The sequence below is a fragment of the Juglans microcarpa x Juglans regia genome, chromosome 6D (genome assembly GCF_004785595.1).
Source record: "Juglans microcarpa x Juglans regia isolate MS1-56 chromosome 6D, Jm3101_v1.0, whole genome shotgun sequence".
Lineage (NCBI taxonomy): Eukaryota > Viridiplantae > Streptophyta > Magnoliopsida > Fagales > Juglandaceae > Juglans > Juglans microcarpa x Juglans regia.
The window spans coordinates 4,691,321-4,717,785 of record NC_054604.1 but is presented as its reverse complement, the minus strand read 5'-3'; the positions used below and the strand labels follow the sequence as shown (position 1 = coordinate 4,717,785).

Sequence of the window (26,465 nt, the reverse complement as noted above, 5' to 3'; positions counted from 1 at the left end):
GTAAGCATCTCTCTCTCTCTCTTCGGGTTCAGCAGTTGCCAGTCCTTCATAAACTGCAACGACAAACCATGTTGCATAACTGCCCCCGTAAGTCCACCTTGCCTCTCCAGTGGTTAGCACGATTGTGATTAAATCCCATAGATGACATGTTACATAAATACCCTTGCTAATAATTGTTGACCGTAGGATTAATATTTTATGATATGATTATGATAAAATCAAGAGAAATTTGGTGTTTGCTGGTAGAAAATAATTCAGATTTGATGTATTAGTCGGAGAGATTTTAGTAGATATATATTATTTTGGAGAGTGAAGATATCTTTAAGGTTACGAGAATTTTAGATTTTTAGGAAAAAATATATTGTTTTAGTATTTCAGGCTTAAATATCAAAATATGCATTTAATTAGAGATTTAATAAGTTACGTGTCTATTTTATATGTGACGATTGATATTCATTCGGCACTGTTGTGGAAAAAATTCTGAAAAGTTGAAGAGTCCATGTAAGCAGGATTTTCATGCTAGACTTTGCATAAAACTAATGGACTGAGGTTGATTTGATGAAAAATATGCATGTTTTGTTATGAAAAGGAAAATTTGAAAACAACCTTGCTCATTTTGTCTGCATTACTCATGAAATATGTATAAGAGAAAATTTTTTTTGTCATTACTGGTGTAGACATGAGTTATTTTTGGCATGCTGTTTCTAAACTGTGCAAAAAGAGCGGATATAGAAATTTGTGCATAATTATATGAAGATGATTTGAATCTGTTGTGTTTTGGATATGTTATGTACTCTGTTATGATATGATGTGATCTCTAAAAACCTCTAGCATGACATTTTGTTTTTGTTCTGTTTCGACCTTACCACAGGTGTAAAACTATGACCTCTGTTCGGGTTGATATCAATTTTTTTGTTTCTAGTGCACCCTCTTTAGAAGCAAAGTGGTTTTCTGCGTGGTATTTCATGTGTGCACACTCAGGGCTATGAGAATAATAAAGGAAAGATTTCACATTCTATTTTTGCTTGATTTACCACCGGGGTTTACACAACCCTACCACGGGAGTTAAACATGAAATTATGTTCTGATGTGATGTTTCAGTTATGGTATGCCAAAGGACTTTTGAATATGAATATTTTGAACTATCGCTTTGAGAGTTTGATAACATGTTTTGGTTCTGCACTTTGAAAAAAAATGTTTTATTTTGCATTATGAACTCTGTAAATGCTCATATTTACATACTAGTATATGTTCTCTGTTTACTGAGTTATTGATAACTCACCCCTTATTTCCACAATATTTTTCAGATAATTTGAATGTGTTTCTGTTGAGGATCAAGATTAAGGGCATGAACAAGATTAGTTAAGCACAGTGAATTAAGCACAAAAGATTGCCATGGTTGTTGGATAATTTATTCAGTAAATTTGTTGTGTTATGATGAAATTGTATGTTGAGAGGTTGACATTTATTTGAGACTTTGTGGTGTTCCTAGCTAGTTAAGTATTTGGAATAGTTGGTTTAAAGCAGTGAGATCTATGTGTAATTGAAAAATTAGAGTCTATATCTATATTGTGAGATGCAATTTTAAGTGAAAAGTAATAACTCTCTCTGATCCATCCGGATATTGGGCGTTACATAATTACAGCCATTTGATATAACTTTCTCTGTCGCCGCCATGGACATGATAAGCTTTATTAATATTTGCTAATTAAACGTACCTCTTGTTCAATCAGTTGATACTTTTTGTTTGCTACACCAATTCGGGGGTTAGCTAAACTCATTAGTAATATTTAATAAGGGCAATAATTATCATAGATATCATGAAAGCTGAGAATTACGAGGAGGAAATGAAAATTATTACGTACAAACTCGACCAGCCATGAGCGAATCAGTACTACAAAGCAGACATGTATGCATTGTTCCCAAGTTCATTAAGGATCAATTGCATGATCTGCAGGATCATCATGATGATCATATATATATATATAGGAACTCAGGATGGTTTGATCCTAAAATTTGCTGAGGGTAACCTCAACACCATGAATTGGCTTTGGATGTGGAAGATAAGCCATCTTTGCATTGGGGTTGAGCAATTCCCACCTGATAATAATTAATTAGAATATATTCAACATCAATATCTGATCTGTTGCATCAAAGTTAAAAAGGCAAATTAAAGTAATGACAATCATTTCCTTACTTATAACCTATAGATAAATGATGAAGGAAAAGTGCAAGTTGTATGCTAGCCAGCATGTTTCCTGCACAGATTCTCGGTCCTCCTCCAAAAACTTGGTATGTTCCAGACCTCACTGGTTTCTGCAATATATATATATAAGATCAGTCAAACAACAGTACTAGTGTTTAACTAAAAGAATATATGAATTTTTTTATTTAGTGATGTTGGCTGGGGTTAAGCATCATGTGGTCGGTCTCTCTCACATTCCATCTATCTGGATTAAAGCACAGAGGATCTTCAAAGTTTTCAGAATTTGTGTGGAGGTATCGAACCCACAGAATCACTTTCCAGTCCTTTGGTATTTTGTAACCTACGTACAGATCAAAACGTACAAATTAAAATCACTTTCCAGTACAATTTATATATTTTCTATATATTATTATAATACATAATTTTCGAAGTATAATCACTTAATTTCCAGCTTTGTTAAATGTGCAGTACCTTTATACTCTGTTTCTTTGGTGGCAGATCTGAAAATGAATGGTGCAATGTTGGCCATTCTTATTGTCTCTTCCACCACCTATATATATGCAAATTAAAGTTACTCCAAAAGGTTTAATTGCATTGGCTTCCTTAAGAAAATGAGAGAAAAATAAATAAAATTCTCAGATTATATATAGCTGACAATAACGGCATGATATATATATATATATATATCATGATCTAGATCACCTTGTTTGCGTACTTCATTTCTGAGACATCTTCACTTGTGATGAAATCGCCTTTCCTCTTCTTGCTTATGGCCATGTTTTCCTTCTGATTTCATGATTAGGATTAGACGCAAATTAAACAGATGATCACACCTTCCTTTCCTATCTTCAACACCTTTTCTTATTTTATTAGTTGCAATTTTTGTTTTCCCTCTAAGGCCCAGTTTGGATATACAAAATCATCTCATCATTAAAACTTTTTCAAATCACAAAATAAAAATAATATTAAAAATTATATTCTAACAATATTTTATTCAACTTTCAACAAAACATCTCATCTCATCTCATCTCATCTCATCTGAACTGTGTACGTAACCAAACGAGGCCTAAATTTTGTTATATCGATGTGACACATTTTAATGATATTGAATGTCAACTACTATTTATATAGACAGTTAATTAAAATGAATCACTTCAACAAGTATGATTACGGATGATATGATATACATGATATATATATATATATATATATATATATATATATATATCTAGCGTGCGCGCATGAATAGTTACCCGTAACTTTTGGAGGGCATTAGGGAATTTGGCAAGATAAAATACAGCCCACATTGATGCAAGGCTAGTAGATTCATATCCAGCAGCAACAAGACTAACGATGTTGTCTATCACCTCCTGAGAACTCAATTTATTGCCCTCTTCATCTTTAATCTGCATCAGCCCATCCATTAGATCATTCGTTTGATCTACACCATTTTGGTTCTTCCTTTTCTTCTCTAACTCGACCCAAAAAAGTGCATCAAGCTTCTTCCTGCACTGCAACATTACAGTACAAAATCCAATACATGCACAGTAAAGATCATATTAAGCCATCTGATAAATCATACAGTGACGAGGATGGATGCATGCAGGTCTGATCTACGTACTGTTAGTACAAATAATTACCTGAAGGGCATGGTGATAAGTAGTTCCATGAAAGTTAATTGGATACGCCCTAACACCATGAACCAACCCCTTAAACAACTTGTCCATGTTGTCTAACTGAGGCCCCGGCTCGAAGCTTACAAATAATCTTCCAATATTTTCGAAGGTCAGCTGTAAGCATGCATGCGTGAGACAGACATGGAATTAATTAATTGATTATAACTCCTTATAATTACACAAATTAATATTTCTGAGTGCTAGAGATCTACCAGAACGAACGATAAATGTAAAAGCAAAATACACATATAATATAGTACCTTCTTGATTTCGTCATATACTTTGACTTTGCCCTTTTGTGCCCACGACTGGAGCGCAGCCGCCATGAGGGGTTGGACCTGAAGAGCTATGCGGCGGAGAGCATCCGGCCGGTTAATAGCGTTTGATACATAGCTTCTAAGTCTGGCATGAGACTTTCCATGAACTGCTACTAGAGAAGTAGGGCCAAGGATATCCACGGTAGGCCATTTCAGGAGAAAGGTATCCTCTGATTGGAATATAAACTTGTTCACCGCTGGGAAGCATGCTATGATTGTCGGTGATCCGAATAGGTGGGTTCTGTACATTCCTACTCCATCACCATACCTGCATCATCAGATTCGCATCACACACACACTACTACAATTAGTAGAACATATATATATAATATATCCATGTTGGAATTGATCAATTAATTGAGTACTACTTGTTTTTTCTTTATTCTTGAGATTAGTTTCTGCTTTTTCATGGCAATATATAAAGTTTGAGGCATGCATAAGATCAAAGATAATAGGAAACTCTAGCGTAAGTTTGAGCTCATATATATTTGCATACGAGAAAGGGAAATTCATGATGATCTTACTTGCGACGCTTAGAATTGATGAAATCATCTGGACGACGAAGAATTTTGAAGTACCAGAGGAATGTGAGCATTTCTCCCAAAAAGGGAAAGCCCATGTGTCCTGGTGGGAGCTTGGTCGCAGAAGAAGTACTCAAGGAGCACCGGGCGTTAAAAGAAAAGACATACCAAAGCTCATTCCACCACCACAGAAGCAACCCTAAGAGTGGCAAACCTCCTAATAGCAAACCCAACCACACTCCGATCGTAGTAATTTCCATCTCCAAATGCGAATAATCCTAGCTCTGATCTGTCTACCTAGCTAGCTAGCTAGTTTAATCTCGTATATATATAATATAGTTAAGAATTATTATATAACTGATCATCTGTATATGAAATAATTAAATATATATTGTTGAGTTTGATTCCCGGTAGGTTATTCCATTGACTAACTTTCCTAAAAGACAAAGCTACAAGAGTTTCGTAATTAGGTCAAGCACGGACGTACTTATCTAGAGCATGATATCATCGATCAAGACTACACAAACACACACACACACACATATATAATGGATAAGACAATTGTTGGGAATGGACCAAATGTAACAAAGGCTAAGTTGAAGTAAATAATAACAAAATAAATAACAAGCACACAAAGAATATCAAGATTTAAGTGGTTCAGCTCAATGTGAACCTACGTCCACTGGCAGGTTAGTTTCAATGATTTCACTATCAACAAAAGATGGAGTACAAAGTATTGACTACAAAATCCTCTTCCAAAGTGTCAAAACACACTTGGGAATATCACAAAGAGGACCTCTCTCTCTCAATACAAGTTTCGACAGCCTCAAAAGGTAAAAAGTCTCAAATGAATGATGAAACATTCATATTTATGTTGTAGCGGCACGAGCCCTGAGCGAAGTGTTGAGCGGAGCTTGAGCGAACGTTAGGGTTGTCATCCCGCTCGAACGGAGTGTCGAGCGGGTGTCGAGCGAACTTTCTGGTCGAAGCTTCGCTCAAGCGAACTGTCGAGCTAAGGTTGCTTAAGCCAGAGTCGAGACAGGGTCAAGTAAGGGTCAAGCTACAGTCAAGCCAAGCCTAAAAAAATGGCATTTTCAGTAGGAAATCAAGTCAAACGCAACAAATCTCCACCTTGGATTGAATTCTACCAAGCAAAACAAGAAACCATTAACCAAAGACCGACCCCCTCCACCAAATCCCCTAAGGGAATCACATACCCCGAACACCAATCAAGTTCAAGTCCAAACAAAGTTTGAACTTATATCTGCTGGAATTTCAATAGTAGCAATCTTCTGAATTTCTAACACTCCCTCTGTAACAATTTTTCGAAGAAAATGATACCTGACATCAATATGCTTTGTCCTCTCATGATACATTTGATTTTTGGTCACATGTATTGCATTCTGGCTGTTACAAAACACTGAAACTGCTTCTTGTTGTAATCTCAAATCACTGATCAAACCTTTTAACCAAATGGCCTCCTTAACAACCTCGGTTGCTGCCATATACTCTACTTTTGTAGTTGATAAAGCAACAGTAGATTGTAGTGTTGCTTTCCAACTAATAGCAAAACCACACAAAGTAAAAACATACCTTATCAATGATCTTCTCTTATCCAAATCCCCAGCATAATCAGAATCAACATAACTAACCACCCTTGAATTGTAGTCAATTTCTCTATCAAAGATTAAACCAAGGTTCGAAGTACCTCTCAAATACCTGAATATCCATTTCACAGCCTGCCAATGAGCTCTACCCGGGTTAGCCATGTACCTACTAACAACACTCATTGCCTGTGAAATATCTAGTGAGTACAAATCATTGCATACATAATACTGCCAACTACACTAGCCATGAACTGTTCCTCCTCGTCTATCTGAGGAGATAGAGATGCTGAAAGTTTAAAGTGTATAGCAAATGATGTACTTACTGGTTTGGAATTAGACATTCGAAATCTCTGAAAAACTTTCTAAATGTACTTTATCTGGGACAAGTACAACTTTCCTATCTCTGTGGATCTTCATCCCCAAAATCTTCTTTGTAGCACCTAAGTCTTTCATTTCAAACTCATTTCTGAGTTGGGTTTTCAACAAACTAATGTCAGATATGCTTTTAGCAGCAATAAACATATCATCAACATAAAGTAGCAAATAAATGAAAAACCCATCAGATAACTGCTTGTAATAAACGCCAATTATCATATCTACTCCTCACATAACCATGATCTATCATAAAAGAATCAAAGCGTTTATACCATTGCCTCGAAGACTACTTCAAACCATACAATAATTTCTTCAATCTGCACACATGATCTTCTTTTCCTTGAACAATGAACCCCTCCGGCTGATGCATGTAAATGGTCAACTCAAGCTCAGCATGCAGGAACGATGTTTTAACGTCAAGTTGCTGAAGCTCTAGGTCATGCACTGCCACCATAGTAAGCAACACCCTGATTGAACTTTGTTTCACAACTGGAGATAAAACTTCATTGAAGTCGATGCCTTCTCTTTGACTGTAGCCTTTTGCAACCAAGAGTGCCTTGTACCTTGCATCTGCAACACCTTGGATTCCCTATTTTCTTTTGAAGACCCATTTGCAACCAACAATTTTCATCTTCTTAGGCAACTTAACCAAATCCCAAGTTTGGTTCTTATGAAGAGACTCAATCTCCTTAGTCATTACTGCGCACCATTATGCACACTCCTTACTTTTGACAGCTTCTGAATAACTGAAAGGCTCTTGACCATCTATGTCATCTACTATAGTAAGTGCATATATTACTATGTCTGCATGAGCATATATTTGAGATGGTTTGATCTGTCTCTTCTGTCTACCAATAGCAATACTGTAGTCTTGCTCACCATGTGCGCCATCATCAAAGTCAAGATCATGCTCATCAGTAATAACATGATCTTGGGTGTCGCCTAACACCCCTTTTGAAGCCTCAACCTGTAACTCCACCTTCTTGCCATTACTTTGCTCTTCACCTGTAGACACAGTAAACTCCTTTCTTGGATTAAACAAAGATTGTTCATCAAATACTACATCCCAGCTAATTACAAACTTAGGTGATTTGGGATCAGTACATCATAACCTGAATCATTTCACCCCACTGACATATCCAATTAATATGTCATTCTTTGCCATAGGCTCAAGTTTTCCATCATTAACATGGAAATATGCATGACGATAAAAAAATTTCAAATTTGAATAATCAGAGGGAGTACCAGACCATACCTCATTTGGAGTTTTTAAACCAATTGATGTAGCTGGAGAGCGGTTAACCAAATAGCAAGCTGTGTTGACTGCTTTAGCCCAGAAATCTTTAGACAAGCCGGCATTTAATTTGAAAGCATATTGCGGGCTCTCTCCAAGAGAGTCTTATTCATCCGTTTTTTTTGTGGAGTTTAAAGTTAGCAAATACATCGCTCTTCTCTTTCAAAAAATAAACTCAAATCTTCTGTGAGTAATCATCAATAAAAATAAGCAAATACTGGGCTCCACCTTTTAATGGAACTAAAGATGGACCACAAAGATTATAATGAATATAGTCCACAGTACTTTTAGTTCTGTGAACTCTATAGTAAACTAAACCTTGCACTGTTTTTCAAACACACAATGTTCACAGAATTCAAGTTTTCTTATCTTCTGATCACACAACAAACCTTACTTACTCAGAATAGACATCCCCTTTTCTCTCATGTGACCCAAACACATGTGCCATAGATGGGTAATATCTAAGTTTGGATTATCTAAAACAGACACTACAACTGTACTTGTCACTGTACTGCCCTGAAGGAAATAAAGACCATCTGTCTTATCTCCTCTCTTTACAATCATGGAGCCCTTACTGACTCTAATAGCTCCACTTTCACCGGTGTATTGGAAATCCAAAGAATCAAGAGTGCCCAAGAAAATAAGATTTTTCTTCAAATCTAGGATGTGCCAGACATTAGACAATGTCCTGACAATCCCATAAAAAATCTTAATCCTAACTGAACCAATCCCAGCAAATTTACAAGCCATATCATTTCCCATCAAAACGAAGCCACCATTGGCTGACTCATAAGTAGTGAACCAGTCCCTCTTGGGACACATATGAAAGGTACAAGCTGAGTCTATGACCCACTTGTCACCATAGCAACTATTTGAGCCGCTAATTGCTAGGACAATGTCTACGTCGTTAGACTTTTTATCAGCAACGCTAACAACACTAGAGGATCTAGTGCCTTCCTCTTTGTTTTTCAGATTAGGACACTCATTTTTGTAATGACCAAATTTATGGCAGTAATGACATTTAACACTTTTCTTGTTAAATTTCGATTGCGAACTACCCTTGGATTTACCCCTATTCTTCTCTGAACTTCTCTCATTTGATCTACCCCGCTAGAGGAACCCTTAACAAACAAATCACTGGCTTGATTATCCGTCCCCTTCAAATTCAATTTAGTTCTCAATTCTTTAGAGTTCAAAGTAGATTTCACATCTGCTAAGGAAATAGTATCTCTACCATACAACATTAAATTCACGAAATTATCAAACGACATAGGCAACGAACACAAAACAATTAGGACTTGATCCTCTTCCTCAAGCTTAATATCAATACTCCTCAAATCCATGATAATCTTATTAAATTCATCTAAGTGTTCAGAGATAGGAGTATCTTCCTTCATTTTGAACGTGTATAACCGTTGCTTCAGATACAAACGGTTGGTGAGAGATTTCTTCATATACAAACTCTCAAGCTTAGACCAAAGACCAGCAGCGGTCTCCTCATTGGCAACCTCCCTCAAAACTCCATCCGATAATGACAACAAAATGGCAATATGTGCCTTCTCTTCATCTTCTCTTGCCGGTGCAGGAGAATCATTGAATACCTTCCTTTCCAATACTTTTGACAAGCCTTGTTGTTGCAACAAAGCCTTCATCTTGATGCGCCATAAGCTAAAGCTTTTTTATCGTCGAATTTCTCCACTTCAAACTTTGCCATAGCCATTCATCAAAACTTTGCATAGAGTCTTGCTCTCTGATACTAATTTGTTGGGAATAGACCAAATGTAACAAAGGTTAAGTTGAAGTAAATAATAGCGGAAGCAAACAAAATAAACAACAAGCACACAAATAACACCAAGATTTAAGTGGTTCAACTCAATGTGAGCCTAATTTACTACCATTTGCTCGAGCGAACGTTAGGGTTGCCATCCCACTCAAGCGGAGTGTCGAGCGAACTCTCTGGTTGAAGCTTCGCTCAAGCAGACTGTTGAGCAAAGTGTCGAGCTAAGGTTGCTTGAGCCAAGGTCGAGCAACAGTTGAGACAAGGTCAAGCCAGGGTCAACCAACGTCAGCCAAGCCTAAAAAAATGACATTTTTAGTAGGAAATCAAGTCAAACTCAACAACAATCCCCTGCATGCACCTACTTATATAGATATAGAAAAAAGCTAAAGGTAGCCAATTTCGAGGACTCCTTTGCGCATGAAATCGATGTGGATGCAACAGGTTAAATGAAATGGTGCACACGGACTCTTCTCCTTTCAACCTTGCGAAACGGTGCGTATTGGTTTTTTTTTATTTTTTTATTTTTTGTTCTGAAGCTGAAGCTTTCCTTCGCCCTTCGCATCTCTTCTCTTCGTGCCCATCAACGAAATCGAACCCGAGATATCCCTAGAAATTCGTTTCCATTCCGTGTGAAATTGCCATCGTCAATTGTTCGGCTCCCTCTCCTTGACTCGCAACTGAAGCTGAAGCTTGAGGTGAGAATCCTAACCCTAGCGGCAATTTTTTTACTGACTCGCTCCAAAATCAAATTTTCTTGCACTGTCCGAAAAAATAAAATTGATGAACTAAATCCACCCTTTAGCACTGCGAGGGAAGATATTGATGAACTGAATATCAAAGGACTTATTATGTCTAAGGTGATATGTCCGAAATTTTCTTTTTGGCTAGTTACACTATGAAGCATGGGTGAGATTTTTCATCCTTAGCATTATTACGGTTGGAGTTTATGCATTTGTTTGATAGTAATTACCGAAAGTAAGGACTGAGTTTGGTGAGTTTTACAGGGAAGGGGAAGATAGCGTGAGCTTTACATGGCTCTGATACCATACTAAAGGAAGTAAATGAGGCGTAGGTGAAGTGTTTGAAGAAAGACCACTGTGAGGATTTCATAAATTTAAATCAATCAACAATGTGCTGCTTGTATATCCTGAATATTGAATGAACAAATTAACTATCGGGATTATATTCCAATGAAATTCATCAATCCAGATAGGGCCCCAATCAAAGCTTTTACTTGAACAAAAGTACATAAAAAATGTTCCTTGGTGGCAAGTATGAAGTATGGCCACCTATTGAAACAAGTATAGCAAGTCCAAAGCTTTTACTTGAACAATCAAAGCTTTTACTTGAACAAAAGTACAGAAACCATTCATTCAACTACACACATTATATTTTGCATACAAACTTGAAAATCCAAAATATCAAATGAGCAAGTTTATATATATACGTTTTTTGGGAAAATATCTTAGTCCAAAATAAAGCAATCAGGGGGAACTCAAAAGTTCTAGTACCTATGTAGTGGGATTTTGTTCCAAATAAGCTATATACAGTGATAAAAACATGCGAAAATCATGAAAAACAGGGAAAAAAACCTCAATCTTAATAATAATCATATATGCACAAGAAACACAAAAGTTAGAATAGAATTATAGACTGGAAAATATAAAGCTTAAAACCAACCACATCTGACGACGGACGGCAAGGACTGGCGGTGGAGGAACCCAAATATTTTTTGATTCTGAAACCTTGACTGCGAAACCCAGATCAGAGGTTAATGCCGGTGGCTAGAGAAGCATGCAAAGACGTTCGAAGATGTGCCGGTGGTGGAGACGTGCCAGCAGAGATGGGCCATCGGAGACGAGAAATACGTACCCTGGTTCGTGAACGCAACGCAAGCTAAAGCAACGCAATGCAAGCTGAAACTTCATGGTTCTCTTCCTGTGAGAGAGACGTTTGGTGCGAAGACGTTGACGTCCGGAGAGGAGACGTGCGTAGTGGTTTCTTCCGCTTTCAGCCTCTTTTTTTCCAATTCTATTGTTTTTTTTTTTCTTTTAAGGCCACGTAGGCTGGGGTGCCCAAGGTGTCCCTCGAATGGACTACCTGTAGCATAATTGATATATATTAGTTATTTTGCAACGTCTGTGTTATATATATACGTCTAATGCATTTACTTCCAATCGATTTAAGTAAGTGGTCTTAAAAAACTTATGACTTGGTGTGTGATATTTTCGAGGTAACAGCTACTTTTCAGCCATTATTGATATCATGTGGTATTTCCTTATTATATATAAGTGGTGGATATGGAAACTTTGGCTTATTACCTGCATGCATGGTGCTGCTACACTAGGCCTCTTTCTGATCTAGATGAGCAATATTATATATAATACAACTTCTAATAGGTATAATGAATACAGTTTTACCAAGCTTTGGAAAGCAATTTGGAAGTTGAAGCTACCTTTGAAAATTAAGATCTTTGCATGGAGACTATGCAAAGATTATTTACCAACTGGTTTAAATTTACTAAAGAAGCATGTGAACATTGATCCAAAATGCAGCATGTGTTCTGATCAGGATGAGGATGTGGGGCATGCGATTGTCTATTGTGTTGAGCTGGTTGAGTTTTGGAAATATCATTTGCCAATTCTATTTGTTATACCAAGACCTCTTTATTTTGTTGATTTGATCTTACATGTGTAGCAAATGGGGACAACAAAGGAGTTGCAGAAGTTCTTTTTAATAGCATGGAGTTTTTGGTTTAGGAGAAACAAAAAGATACATGATGATGTGGTATTTACTTTAAAACAGGTTGTTGATCATGCTATGTCTGTGCAGAAGTGTTATATTTCATTTTCTCAACAGCAGAACATAAACCAGAAGAAATATGGCTGCCTTTGGAACCCTCCTCCTGTAGGTTTTCTTAAACTAAATGTGGATGGGGCATTATTCTTCGATAAAAAATAAAAAAAAAAGTAGGGGTTGGGGCTGTTCTTAGAGATGAAAAATGAGACATTATTTTTGCAGCTACAAGTGGAATCAGATTGTAAGTTGCTAATAGATGATCTGCAACAAGAGTCTTTCCAAGCTGCATCACGATTGGGAAATTTGGTCTTAGAAGTCAAAATGCTGATGTCTTATTTTGATGTTTGTACATGTCAGTATGTTAATCGGTTGGGAAATAGTGCTGCTCATAAGTTAGCTAGAATGGCTTGGAACATTGATGATTTGGTTGTATGGGGGGATTCTGTACCTGAGTCTATTGCCCATGTCATTTGGGTGGAAAAGATTTCTTGTAATCCTTGATGCAATATATGAAAGCCTTTTTATCAAAAAAAAAAAAAAAAAAAAAGAAGAAGAAGAAGGTATAATGAATACAGATAAAGTAGTACTACTCGGATCTAGTACCTTCTTTTAGGCATTAAAATGTATATATGTAGTACTATAGCTTTATTTATATAGGTTTCTTTTTAGATCATCAACTCTCAAACGTTCTACTTACACATGACGGTAGTCTTCAACAGAATATTATATAATTGTTATCCGGCCAATATTGGCGCCCCATTGACCCGATCGATCTGAAGAAGTTCTGTTTTTGAGGCCTTCACAACGAATTCTGGATGATCTCCACGAGTACTCCTCGATCGATCTAGGCCATATAACATATTGTTCCAATATTGTAGCCCCGGGCTTGACCCTATACCATCCAAGATCAGTTCTATCCATGCTTCGTAAATTTAGGATCCCATGATCGATCAGTTCTAATTAACAAACTACTTCGCGCGCATTAATAATCTTAATTAATCAATTTATATATATTCTTCTGCAAATCTAAGCAACAAGATCATGACCAACATCTAAAACGGCATGGGTTAAGACGACCTGGTTAAGTCCACTAATGCTGGAAATTAAACTAATTACTTTCATGTACACATGAATATTGTCTAGTTATGATTTAATTTCAAACATTAATTATAAGTACTTTTTCAAAAACTTTGTCCGATATTCATTGTTGATGCTGGTTTTCAGGAGCTGGGACTCGGTCAGGATCAATTCCTAGGTACATATATATATATATATATAAGATCGAAGATCAGGATACGAATAAATAAAATTATTCATATTAAAGTGAGATTAAAATAATTAAGAAAATGGAAGTTTCTTCTTCAGTACTGGAGCAAGACGGTACTACTACTCCACCCCCTACTGATCCTCCTCATCATTCAACTAAAAAACTAGGAGGATGGAAATCTATCGCCTACATCATTGGTAACGTGCCTGTATGGTGCTTTTTTTTTTCTTTTTTTAGTTTTCCCGGCACTTCAAAATGGATAATTAATTGTTTTGCGTTTTTTTGGTGGATTTTTTTTAAGGGAACGAATCCTTTGAGAAGTTGGCATCGATGAGCTTGATATCCAATATGGCAGTTTACCTGGTGACAGAATACAACTTGAGAGGTATATTTGTTGTAAATGTGGTTAACATCTGGTATGGAACCTCCAACATTGCATCAATTGCAGGCGCTTTCATTTCTGATGCTTATCTAGGCAGGTTTCGTACAATCCTCTTAGGTTCCGTTGCGTCTCTTCTGGTAATTAAATTGACCTGCTCTTTCTGATTTCTATTCATGAATAGCTGGGAATATTGGATTTTGCAATCTTTCCAAGTCATATGGTTGCATTTCACAGGGTATGGGGACCATGACCCTAACTGCAGCTCTACATCGGTTAAGACCCTCCACCTGCAACGGGCAATCCCAATGCCCAAAGCCCCTAAGTTGGCAGCTAGCCTTCCTCTTCATGGCTCTAGCAATGCTATCCTTGGGTGCAGGCGGCATCAGGCCCTGTAACATAGCCTTTGGAGCTGATCAATTTGACACCCAGACCAAGAAAGGAAGAGCACAATTAGAAAGCTTCTTCAATTGGTGGTATTTCTCCTTCACAGTTGCTCTCATTGTGGCCCTCACTGCTGTTGTCTACATTCAGACTAACGTCAGCTGGGCTTTAGGCTTTGCCATTCCTACTGTCTGCCTTTGTGTTTCCATAGCCATTTTCTTGACCGGCCGCCACACTTACATCTACAAGAAGCCTCAAGGAAACATCTTTGCAGATTTGGCCAAGGTGATCATAGCTGCCTGTCGGAAGCGTCGGCTAACTGCCGGACCAGCCTTCGAATACTCATTTTATGATCCTCCCATGAAGGGATCAGAGTTGTTGACAATAAGGCTTGTTCATACAGACAGGTTTTTGTTCCTTGACAAGGCTGCTATAATTGCAGAACCAAGTGAATTGGACAACCAAGGCCGGCCGAGAAATGGTTGGAAACTTTGTAGCTTGCAGCAAGTGGAACAACTTAAATGCTTAGTTGCAACTTTGCCAATATGGGTATCAGGTATTGGTTGTTTCATGACCATGGATCAGCAGAACACGTTTGGGGTCCTTCAACTGATGCAAATGGACAGATCCATTGGAACCCATTTCAAGGTTCCACCAGGCTGGATGAACATCGCACCCATGATTGCACTCTCGATATGGATCTTCATTTATGAGCGCGTTTACATCGTCCAGGCAAAGAAACTGACAGAGAGGGACAGGAGACTGACGATGCAGCAGAGAATAAGTACCGGTATTGTGATGTCAATTCTGTGCATGTTGGTTGCTGGGGTTATTGAGAAGAAGCGTCGTGAAGCAGCTTTGAGACATGGATCGTTTATTTCACCTCTAAGTTTTGCATTGCTGTTGCCGCAGTTTGTCTTATCTGGTCTGACGGAAGCTTTTGGTGCAGTTGCAATAATGGAGTTATTCACCCTGCAAATGCCAGAGAGCATGAGAACTATGGCTTCAGGAATCTTCTTTCTCAACTTATCCATATCCAACTACTTCGGATCCCTTCTTGTCAATATCATCCATCATCTGACTTCGAAAAGAGGAAAATCGCCATGGTTGGGGGGTCACGACCTGAACATGAACAGGCTTGACTACTACTATTACATTGTTGCGACCCTCGCAGCTCTAAATTTTGTGTACTTTACTTTCTTTGCTAGCCGTTATGTCTCAAGCAGCAGGGTTTGTAGTGGGAAAGGGGAGATCTCATTAGAGAGCTCAATAGCAAGCCACCCATGAAATTTTTCTGAAAGAGCTAGAACCAGACAATTATGAGCTATGAAGGAAAGTATACTTGGAGATCATGCATGGCAGTAACTGCATAATCAGTAACATTAATGTACAGTTGAATTTCTTTTTAATTAGAAGATGAACTTGATTATTCTAGATACAACTAGAGTAAGAAAGATTCATGTAATTTTGAATCTTAATAGGAGATGCAATATGTGATGGTATGAGTTAAGAGTGTGCACCCGGTCACAGGTTAAGGTTTGGGTACCTGGCTATACCTTGACTCGGAAACGGTACCGGGACAAATCGGGATTTTGAAACTCGGATATCCGAATATCCAAATTTGTACCCGAGTCTAAATTTTACAAAAGAACTAACTTTTTTTTTAAAGTCTCTGTTTTACTAAATTTGTTCAAGAAAAAAAAAATATTGAATTTTTTTAAAAGCCTCGATTTTACTCAAATTGAATCTCTGATGGACTCCTCTATTTTACCCACCCTCAAAACATGTCTTCCCACCCATCAGACTTAGAGAAGCTTATCACTCAAGCTGAAGCCATGTCCTGGAACGAACAAGTTCTAGAACCTGAAACAGAAGCTGTGAAGAATCTCTCCAACCTAACCCTTGTTGGGAAGCTCATCTCAACTAAGCCACTCAACAAACAAACTTTTCATGCCACTATAAAAGTTGTTTGGAGTTTTTTATAGGTTTTATGATCGATGACATTGACATCAACACTTTTCTCTTTACTTTTTCCAACTCTCCAAGAGAAAGAACGTGTTCTTACAAATCGACCCTGGAACTTCAAAGGATTCCACATGATACTCAGGCAATGGCCTCCTAGTCTTAGCATCCAAGAAGTTCCCCTAAACTACTCAATTTTTTGGATACAAATTCGCGGTTTGCCTCTCGAGATGCTAACCCAAGCAATGGTCCCCTTTTTTCGGTTTTAGAATAGTATTAGTGGATTATATAGTTAGTACTATAGTGATATATAGTATTAATATAACTACTAATACTATAGTGGTTTATATAGTTATTTATATATAGTGGATTACTAATAGTATTAGTACTAGTATTAGTATTAGTGTATATATAATAGTATTATATAGTGATATAGTATTTGATTATGTATATTAGTGATAATATGCTAGTGTCTAACTTATTTATAACTTATTAATATTTATAAGATTAACTTTATGTTATATCAAATGTTATATTAATTTTATATTATTAGATTATTATTATACATGAATAATAGGATTTTAAAATTTAATGTTATATTAATTAGAATTTTAGCCTATAATATAAAATCATTTTATATATAATTTTATATATTATACAAAAAAAATTATATATATATATATATATTTGAACCGGTCCGGTTCAAAACTTGCTCGATCCGATGTTATAAAAGGAAAAATCGAAACCAGACCAGTTTTGATCGATTTTGAGAAAAATGAAACCAGTACCAGACCGGTTCAGTCTAGTTCACAGGTTTTTTTCTACCCAAATTATATCCTTTTTCTTTTTTATTTATATATTTTTTTAAAAATTTGCTTTTCTAAGAATTTTTAAATATTTTTTAGTTTTAAAATTATTTATATTTTTTTAGCCATGTGACATGACACGTGCCCAAAAATAGGCACAGGGAATGCCACAACAGCAATTCCAATAGAATATTCAGTTATAAAAATATGGCAGATGGATTTCATAAATAAAATTGTACGTGCAAAACATGAAGCAAAGTAAAAAAATTGAAAATTCAAAGAGCAAAAAGATAAACGTGCAAAACACAAACTGTAGTCCATAAGTCTCGAGTATCATTTACGTTTGGAAAAGAGACGAGGTCCAGCTTGGCATTATCTATATATTAGATCATCAATTATTCTTAATTTTTAAAGTAATGTTATATACAGTTTAAGATATGTAAATTTCACATATTCTCTTTAAAAAAAATGAGGTCTATTATTAAAAAATTATTATTATTTTTTCATACGACTCTCAGATTTACTCCACTTTTTTTTTTAAGAAATGTGTGAAGATTGTATATTTTAAAATTGTAAATATCATTTCTTTAATTAATTTTTACGATGATATTGATCACTATCAAAATTTAATAGTTGTTAAAGATTGTCGCATTATCAAAATAATACAGTACGTCCCTTTCCAACCATGATCAGTAGTCCAAAAAGTCCTAATGAAAACAAAAGAAATTAAAGATATTGCACTAGGACACCATAACCATGTAGTCAACAACGGAAGCGCCGCTGCCTTTATTTGTCATTTTTCAGCTGAATCAAAGATGCATTTATAGGGTTACAGTTATCCTGAACCGATCAACATCAAGCTGGACCATCCATGCATGCATGCTGCATCGCTGGCTGTCACTCTCTCATGCATGATGATATAATTAAGCTTCAGAATACAGCAATACTGGAGGAGAGTCCTTGACTCTTTGTTGTACGTCTTTTTCGAGGATCTGCAGTTTTCAAAACCATGTGATTTGATCAAAATTAAACCTCAAATACTTGCACGTTGCACCAGAAATATGACAAAGACAGATGTTTTTGAAGAAATATTAATATTTTGCTGTATATGCAGAGAGATAAATTATCTTAGTTATTACTACCACTTGATCTGGTCTGACAACGACTTTGTTACTTGCATAGAGGTAACTGAATTAGAAAACTACAAGTACCCTAAACTTATTTGAGTCCTATGTATGATCTCTTGTATCGAACTTCGTTCTAAAGGTCAAGATATGTGATACTTCATATGATAAGCATAAGGGCAGGTGGTGTATGAGATCCCATATTATTTAGAAATGAGAAGTTATTATTCTTTATAAGGTTTTAATTGGACTCTAATTGTATAATTAATTAGTACGTCTCAATGGACGTCCCAAACCACATGGTTTATACTCTAAAATACAATTGGAGCCTCATTGGAACGTTATAAAGAGTAAGAACTTCTCCTTCCCAAACAATATGGGATCTCATACACTGCCTACCTTTATGCTTATCGTATGGGTTATTACAAGATAAGATTTTCTTTCTCCCTGGTATGGATCACAAGAGTACAAACAAGACAGCATAAACAAATCAGAATGAATTAAGGAGCTGCTAATGAAATTATAACAAGCTGGTAGCTTATAGTAGTACTTCGTGGTTTCTTGATGAGGTTTCACAGCAACATGATGAGAGTCTGAAAGTTGGTTTTTGTTTTAGATTAATGGAAAGCATCAAAATCAAGGTGCAAATCCACATGACAGCTCTTTCAGTCTTTTGTATGACATCCACACTAGCTTGCAAATATAAAACTCTTTTGTATGCCCTGCATGCAAGTAGTATGGTCAAAATTGAGAACTTTGAAATAGTGTAGTAATTGTAAAACTCTCACATCAAGACAAGCAATACTGATCAGTGAAGGAAACGAGTATCCTACAAAGATGGGGAACTTACAAGTGGGGTACGTAGGTAGGGAGAACTCAATTTGCATCCTCACGTACAGTTATATATAGATTCATTCTATATTTCCATGAGACACTTTCTGTGCAGCAGACGAATATAATTGAAAACCAGGCCAGCAAAGGGAAGGCGCAGAAAGACATGGAGAAGAACGAGATCAAACCCATCACAGCACAAGAGCCTAAGATAAACTACAGAGGAATTAAAGCATTGCCATATGTTATAGGTAAGAAAAAGAGAGATGATCATGCGGTTTTTTCTGCTGCATAATCTTTTTTTCCTCTCATATTTGATGACCCAAAAATGCAGGCAATGAGACCTTTGAGAAGCTAGGGACGATTGGCACCTCAACAAACCTTCTGGTCTATCTCACTACTGTTTTCAACATGAAAAGCATCACTGCTACAACTCTTATAAATGTCTTCAATGGCACCACCAACTTAGCTACCTTACTCGGAGCTTTCTTGTGTGATACTTACTTTGGCCGTTACAAGACCTTGGGATTTGCCTCAGTAGCCTCTTTTTTGGTACCACTGCTAGTACTCCTATTTATCAAATACCAAACTAAGTTCAGACTATACACAAATGATTAAGTATCTATTTGATACCTTGCAAAACAGTAACATCATTCTAATCTGTTCCTCTTTTTTTTTCCTCTCTTTTTTCCTTGAAATCAGGGGATGCTCGTGCTGACTTTTACAGCAGGAATTGCAAAACTGCATCCTCCCCACTGTGAAACAGAAGAGCCTGGGGGATGCCATGGCCCAACACCATGGCAACTGGCTTTCCTATTGGGTGGACTCGGATTTCTAGTTGTTGGGGCTGGTGGCATTAGGCCATGTAACTTGGCCTTTGGTGCAGACCAATTCAATCCCAACACTGAATCTGGGAAGAGGGGAATCAGCAGCTTCTTCAATTGGTACTACTTTACCTTCACTTTTGCCATGATGGTGTCTTTGACAATAATTGTGTATGTTCAATCCGATGTGAGCTGGGCCTGGGGCTTAGCCATTCCTACCTTTCTGATGTTCTTATCCTGCGCACTGTTCTTCATGGGTTCACGAGTTTATGTGAAACTAAAACCTGAGGGTAGTCCTTTTTTGAGCGTACTGCGAGTTATAGTTGCTACAGTCAAGAAGAGGAAATTGAAGTTCCCAGAGCAACCATGGCTCTCCCTTTTCAACCACATTCCCCCCAGTTCTATCAACACTGAGCTTCCTTACACCGATCAATTCAGGTAATATTATTTATTAAAACTATTAATATCTATTATTTTTTAAAATAATGTAGATCACGCTATATTTATTCTGAGTTTTAATACTTATAAGTCGGTATACAAATATACTACTTACACAAGTTTACAAACTGACGTCGCTGAATGTCGTCTATTAGATTGTGATGCTAAGTAGATGTAGCGTATCACGTTAATCTTTTAATTGTCTAAGATTTCTGTATACACCAATAATTTAATTCATATAACAAATCACTAATCATACTCAGTTACCACTCATCAACAAAACAAAAGAATTAATATTCATTAATTCTCAGATTTGTAGACAAAGCCGCAATCAGAACCCCAGAAGACCAACTAAACTCAGACGGATCAGCAGCCAATCCATGGAGACTCTGCAGTATGCAGCAAGTGGAACAAGTAAAATGCTTGATGAGAGTGATTCCCATATGGGTTTCAGCCAGTATATACTATGTTGCCCTAGTCCAACAGCAAACATATGTTGTCTTCCAAGCACTTCAATTCGACAGACGCCTAGGCAATACTAGTTTCAAGATCCCTGCAGCCTCCTATACTGTCTTCACTATGCTTGGCCTCACTATCTGGATACCTATCTACGACCGAATCATAGTCCCAGCACTACGAAGATTCACAGGCAAAGAAGGTGGCATCACTGTCCTGCAAAAGATGGGTGTTGGCATAGTTATTGCCATAGTCACCACGCTTGTATCCGCCATTGTCGAGGAAAGGAGAAGAACTTCGGCTCTCACAATGCCAGTAGGTATAGAACCAAGAAGAGGTGCAATTTCTTCTCTGTCTGGTATGTGGTTGGTACCTCAGTTGACATTAATAGGATTGTCTGAAGCATTTGCAGTTGTTGCTCAAGTTGAGTTCTACTACAAGCAAGTCCCAGAAAACATGAGAAGCATTGGGGGGTCTCTCTTGTTTGTTGGTTCTGCTGTGTCAAGTTACTTTAGTGGTTTCTTGGTTTCTATAGTTCACAAAACAACTTCTGGGGCTGCAACTGGAGACTGGTTGCCTGAAGATCTTAACAAGGGGAGATTGGATTACTTTTATTACTTGGTTGCTGCAATGGAGGTCCTAAATTTCGGTTTCTTTATCATGTTTGCAAAGTGGTACAGGTACAAAGGAAGTCAAGAAGTTGACATGGAAAAAATGCCATCCGAAAAATCTACAGTTTGATACCTGATCAGCAATGATACTGATCTCCATCCCATTTTTATAAATTTAGGATGAAGAAAGACATTTCACTTGAAACATCGTTCAACAATATCCTTTTTTTTTTTTTCTTTTCTTTACTTTATTTTGTGAACTATGTAACAGAAAAATAATGCAACAGCAACCAATTGGCTGCAATCATATATTAATGTTCACTGTCAAGAACATATAATATGGTAAATAAAGTGCAGGAATAATTTGTATTTTCCTTTCTGAGTTTCATTATGTACTACTTAATTATCTTCACACTTTTGTCTCCCAGATTTAAATGTCTGGCCCCCCCAAATATACTTTTGAAATTTTGGACATCTCATTCTTTTTTTTCTTTTTTTTTTTTCTATCTTTGGCAACAATTTCACCCTACCCCCATCCACTCGATCCCCACGCCAAACTTCAGTATATATATTCAGAATTCCTTCTTACATAACATGATGATTTCTCGTGGAATTATGGGATTTATTATTATAAGAAAAGAGAATATGATTATTATTTGGTGTAACATCACCCGTTCTTTATAATTACAACTAAAAAAAAAAAAAAATCACAAATATCGATGCATCAAAACTTGCATTTTGTGATTAAAACGAGATAGTAAGTTCTTTTTTCTTTCAAAATGAAGTTTTCCTTATAAATGACTTTATGGAGATCATGCAAGTTTTGTCAACATTTATGAATTATGACTTAGTTTTCAATAAAATTTAAGACTTTTTTTTTATTATTTTAGAGAGACGGTCCCTCAATTTTATTTATAACCTTCACTTTTGATGAAGAAATCAAAAATTTTCAAAACCAGAATTTTCTTGAAAAGGTAAAAAAGGGGAGGGGCGGGGGGGTCAATTACATTATACTATTTATAAATATTCAAACAAAATATACTAATTTACATACAAAACAATAAACGAAAAACTACTAATTAAACATAGTGTCTCCAAATTAGCACTGGTAATCTCAAAGACTAGTAGTGCATCATGTAATCTCCCATTAATTAAAGTTAATCATCATCCTCACACACTCACACTTTTTTTTAAAAAAAAATTTAATTTTTTTTTATTATTATTCTTAAACTTATTATATCATCCTAAGTCTTGTAATATTGCCATTGAGGGGAAGCCAAAAAATATGAAGAAACCAATATTGTACATTAATAATAACAGTTCCGCTTTGAAGCGGTCCATCCGAAACTATGGGTTTAACAGCCACCACTAATATTCAACCACGTCAGCAATTTCACATAAATTAAAATAACCTCATCACATTGTAGTAAACTCTCAGAAGCAAAAAATAAATCGAAGAGAAGCTTTGTCTCGACTCTCGGCCAAAAGCCCCCTTCAGTATTTTAGATTGTCGATTCGCACCATCTCCGTCGCTTTGCACCACCGCAGGACACCAGTTCCGTCGTGCATCAGTTCCGCCACCACCAATCCTTTGCCCACCATTAATTTCACACCATTAATCTTATGCCCTTTGTGTTCTTTTTACTCCTTTCAGGCAAAAACAGAACCATTGGACAACACCTTAGAGACAAGACTGCTTGTTCCTCCTCCTTTTCAACTTCCTCCTTCTTTGCCACCTTTGTTTCTTCATCACTAATGGTGACCTTTGCAGCAACAAATCCTTACCCAAAAAAGAAACTACCTACATAAAGTGAAAAACAAGCCCACCCATATCAGTCGATGAAAAATCGCAAAAAAAAAATAAAAAATAAAAATGCAAAATGATATTTACCCATGTAGTGACCAAGAAAATTGGCCCAAAAATACTTAGTATATTTGCAAATAGCAACGGAAAGAGAGAGAAAATAACCTAAAGATAATAAATCCAAAACAAATCAAAGATCAAAATCAACTGAGTAATGGTCGTTGGCTTAAAAGTAACAATATCGATTGGAAGACAGCCAATGAAACACTTGAGGCCCACGAGTCAAAATTAAAACCCCAGACGGAGAGAATAATAGAGACTAAGAAAGGAGAGAAACAGAGACTAAAAATCACAAACTAACGCGAAGAAATTAATCCATTAATCCATTAAAGAGAAATGAAAACCTGGAAAATGAAATGAAGGAAAGAACCTTCAGCCTTGGCTTTACTTATGGTAGTCGGTAGAGAATATCCGTCCTCGGAGTGTCTCGACTTTGAGAGAGACGGGAGTGGGTGACAACATCAGGGGGCTTCGAGGTTTTAGTTCTGGTCTAGGGAGAGGGTGGGCAGAAATGTCTGTTGACTCTCGAGTGACCGTCGCGAGAGGGGGACGAAGGGATAGTCGTAAGGAAAAGTCTAAAGGCAAGCGGTTTGCACACCCATGCGCACCAAAGTGCTGACATGTAATGGAATTAATGAAACGGTGTGTTTCATTTTAGTTGTTTGGGGCAGGAAAGAAGTTTGTATCGAATTGAAAAAATGAAGGAAAAACACACAGGTGCAACGCACTTCGTCCATCACAGATTCTCCTCCATCCCACCTTCTCCTCCATTCTCGCATCCCATCACAGAAACTTGAACGCTCCTCCATTCTCGCCGATACGATAAGGCTCTCTCTTTTCTTTATTTCTCTTCACTTCAGCAATGTCGATTCTCGGTCTCTTCCTCTTCCTCTTCAGCACATGATTCTTCTTCAGGAATCAAGACTATGAAGCTGTTTCTTCTCAGTTCTTTCAACCTCCTCTTCACCTCATTCGTAATAAAATCATCATCATCATCCTCAGCTTCAGCAGCAGGATCAGCAGTAGCAGACTTACTCAAATCATTACCACCATTCTCAATCTCTGGTTCCTCAGGCTTGGGCACCGGCTTCTGCTCTAAATCTTTTTCTGTGCTTGGTTTGTGTGCCTTGCTAAATTTTTTGACTTTAAAGAAATTCATGTTCCACTATCAATGCTTTGCTGATAAGCTTTTCTGGTGCCAAGAGTACCAACTAGATTGTTTCCTCTAAATCACAAATCAGAATCCCAAAAAGCACACTAGTAACTCTATAGAAAGAATGATTTTCCTAAGAAAAAAAACGTCCTTCTATCCTGAACGATTCATAGACCCAATGTGAGATGGTACAATCAAAATCTAACAGAACCCCCTGAAGACCTTGGTCGAAAATCTGTTGCATCTACTAAAACCATTTGACGCCAGAATCTGGCAAGCGTAAACCCTTCAAAATGGAGATTCATCTCCTCAAAATAAACACAGCGATGCAGTACTAAAACAACAAAACACTAATATTGAAGCTTAGATCAGCTTCAAATCACATTCTTTTCGTGAAAAAACAAGATCTGATGAAAACCCATTAACTGTAGCGAGCTCGAAACAGCAAAAACACTAATGACTTCTCCCCCATGGTAAATTATAAAAAAAAAAAAAAAAAACACATAAAATCTCATAACATCAAGAAATGTGTGAGCAACGTGAGACCATAAACACCCAGGAAACCCCAGAAGCAGAGCTAAAGAGTGAAAGAGAAAAGTAGTGATTTTAGTGAAAAAAATGCTTATTTAGTCAATGTTATGGAGCGTGATTCGTGAGCATTAAGTTGCTGTGATTTCCGATTCGAGTGTAATGGAGGAGGGGTATACTATTGGAACAATTTATTGTTTTAGCTTTATTGGAAGTGTAAACCGATAAATTAAGAAGCAATGCGTTGGATTTTTCTGGAAAATGGGGAGAGATTGGGAGCACGAAAACACACAACAGTAGACTGACTGCTCCTTCGTACAGAGAAACTAGGAGATGCGGGATTCTTCTTTTGTTTTAATTGCTTTTACTTTTTTACTTTCAATAATTACCTAATTGCCCCTGTTGTCTGCCATGTCACCTTTGGGTATACAATTGGTACTCAACTTTGCTTGTACTTAGAAGAATTGTAGTCGTAAACCCTATCTTGTGTTTCTGTGAGAGAGGGGGGGCGAGGAGAGTAAATTTTAAATCCCCTAATGTGCGTCCACGTGATAGTTAAGATGTGAAGCCTACGTGTCACTCAGATATTAGAGGACTGTTATTTAGGAGTTATTGGACTGTCCAATTATAAGATTTACTCTAATAATAATATGGTTGAATCTGTTTCAAAAATCATGCCCTAGAATTCCAGTTGTTGGTAGTACATGATCATCAGTAGTGTCAAATCCTATGTGATACCCCATATGATATGGATAAGGGTAGGTGGTGTATGGGATCCCACATTGTTTAGGAAGGAGAAGTTATTGCTTTTTATAAGGTTCTAATGGGGCTCCAATTGTATCATTGACTAGTCCTTTTAGAATATAAGCCATGTGGTTTAGGCCTTCCATTGGGACGTTACAAATGGTATCAGAGCCAATCCCAGCCAGAAATGTGGGACTTGAGCTGTGCCACCTACAAAGGACAGGCATGACGAGGACGTCGGAAATTTAAGGGGGGTAGATTCTGATACCCCATATGATATGGATAAGGGTGGGTGGTGTATGGGATCCCACATTACTTGGGAATGAGAAGTTCTTGCTCTTTATAAGGTTCTAATGAGACTCCAATTGTATCATTGACTAGTCCTTTTGAAATATAAGCCATGTGGTTTAGGTCTTCCATTAGGACGTTACATCCTAAGTCATGAAGATCAAGAAAAGGCAAAATTATTAAAAGTATCCTTATCATTTCCATAAACAGATCTATCATTAATATTGAACT

At 36.9% G+C, this 26,465-nt stretch overlaps 3 protein-coding genes and 1 long non-coding RNA gene across 4 annotated transcripts; 2 read left to right on the top strand and 2 right to left on the bottom strand.

The window, feature by feature from the left end:
- Positions 1-1,798: 1,798 nt before the first annotated feature.
- LOC121235098 (ent-kaurenoic acid oxidase 1-like) lies at positions 1,799-5,015 on the bottom strand. The gene is made up of 9 exons (XM_041131332.1): positions 4,724-5,015; positions 4,143-4,467; positions 3,847-3,996; positions 3,460-3,717; positions 2,909-2,992; positions 2,678-2,756; positions 2,440-2,546; positions 2,198-2,316; positions 1,799-2,100 (listed from the first exon to the last, which is right to left on the bottom strand). Exons 1-9 carry the CDS (start codon positions 4,978-4,980, stop codon positions 2,010-2,012), a joined length of 1,470 nt encoding a protein of 489 aa, XP_040987266.1. The 5' UTR covers positions 4,981-5,015; the 3' UTR covers positions 1,799-2,009.
- An 8,840-nt stretch (positions 5,016-13,855) lies between these two features.
- On the top strand, positions 13,856-15,957 carry LOC121234101 (protein NRT1/ PTR FAMILY 2.8). Its single transcript, XM_041129914.1, has 3 exons — positions 13,856-14,039; positions 14,144-14,361; positions 14,459-15,957. The coding sequence occupies exons 1-3, from the start codon at positions 13,922-13,924 to the stop codon at positions 15,890-15,892; spliced, it is 1,770 nt and encodes a 589-aa protein (XP_040985848.1). The 5' UTR covers positions 13,856-13,921; the 3' UTR covers positions 15,893-15,957.
- A 3,436-nt stretch (positions 15,958-19,393) lies between these two features.
- LOC121235299 (protein NRT1/ PTR FAMILY 2.11-like) lies at positions 19,394-22,031 on the top strand. The gene is made up of 4 exons (XM_041131634.1): positions 19,394-19,579; positions 19,663-19,880; positions 20,031-20,590; positions 20,902-22,031. Exons 1-4 carry the CDS (start codon positions 19,495-19,497, stop codon positions 21,785-21,787), a joined length of 1,749 nt encoding a protein of 582 aa, XP_040987568.1. The 5' UTR covers positions 19,394-19,494; the 3' UTR covers positions 21,788-22,031.
- A 936-nt stretch (positions 22,032-22,967) lies between these two features.
- LOC121234039 lies at positions 22,968-24,082 on the bottom strand. Its single transcript, XR_005934282.1, has 2 exons — positions 23,892-24,082; positions 22,968-23,458 (listed from the first exon to the last, which is right to left on the bottom strand). It is a non-coding gene; the product is annotated as an uncharacterized LOC121234039 (long non-coding RNA).
- Between the last annotated feature and the right edge of the window lie 2,383 nt (positions 24,083-26,465).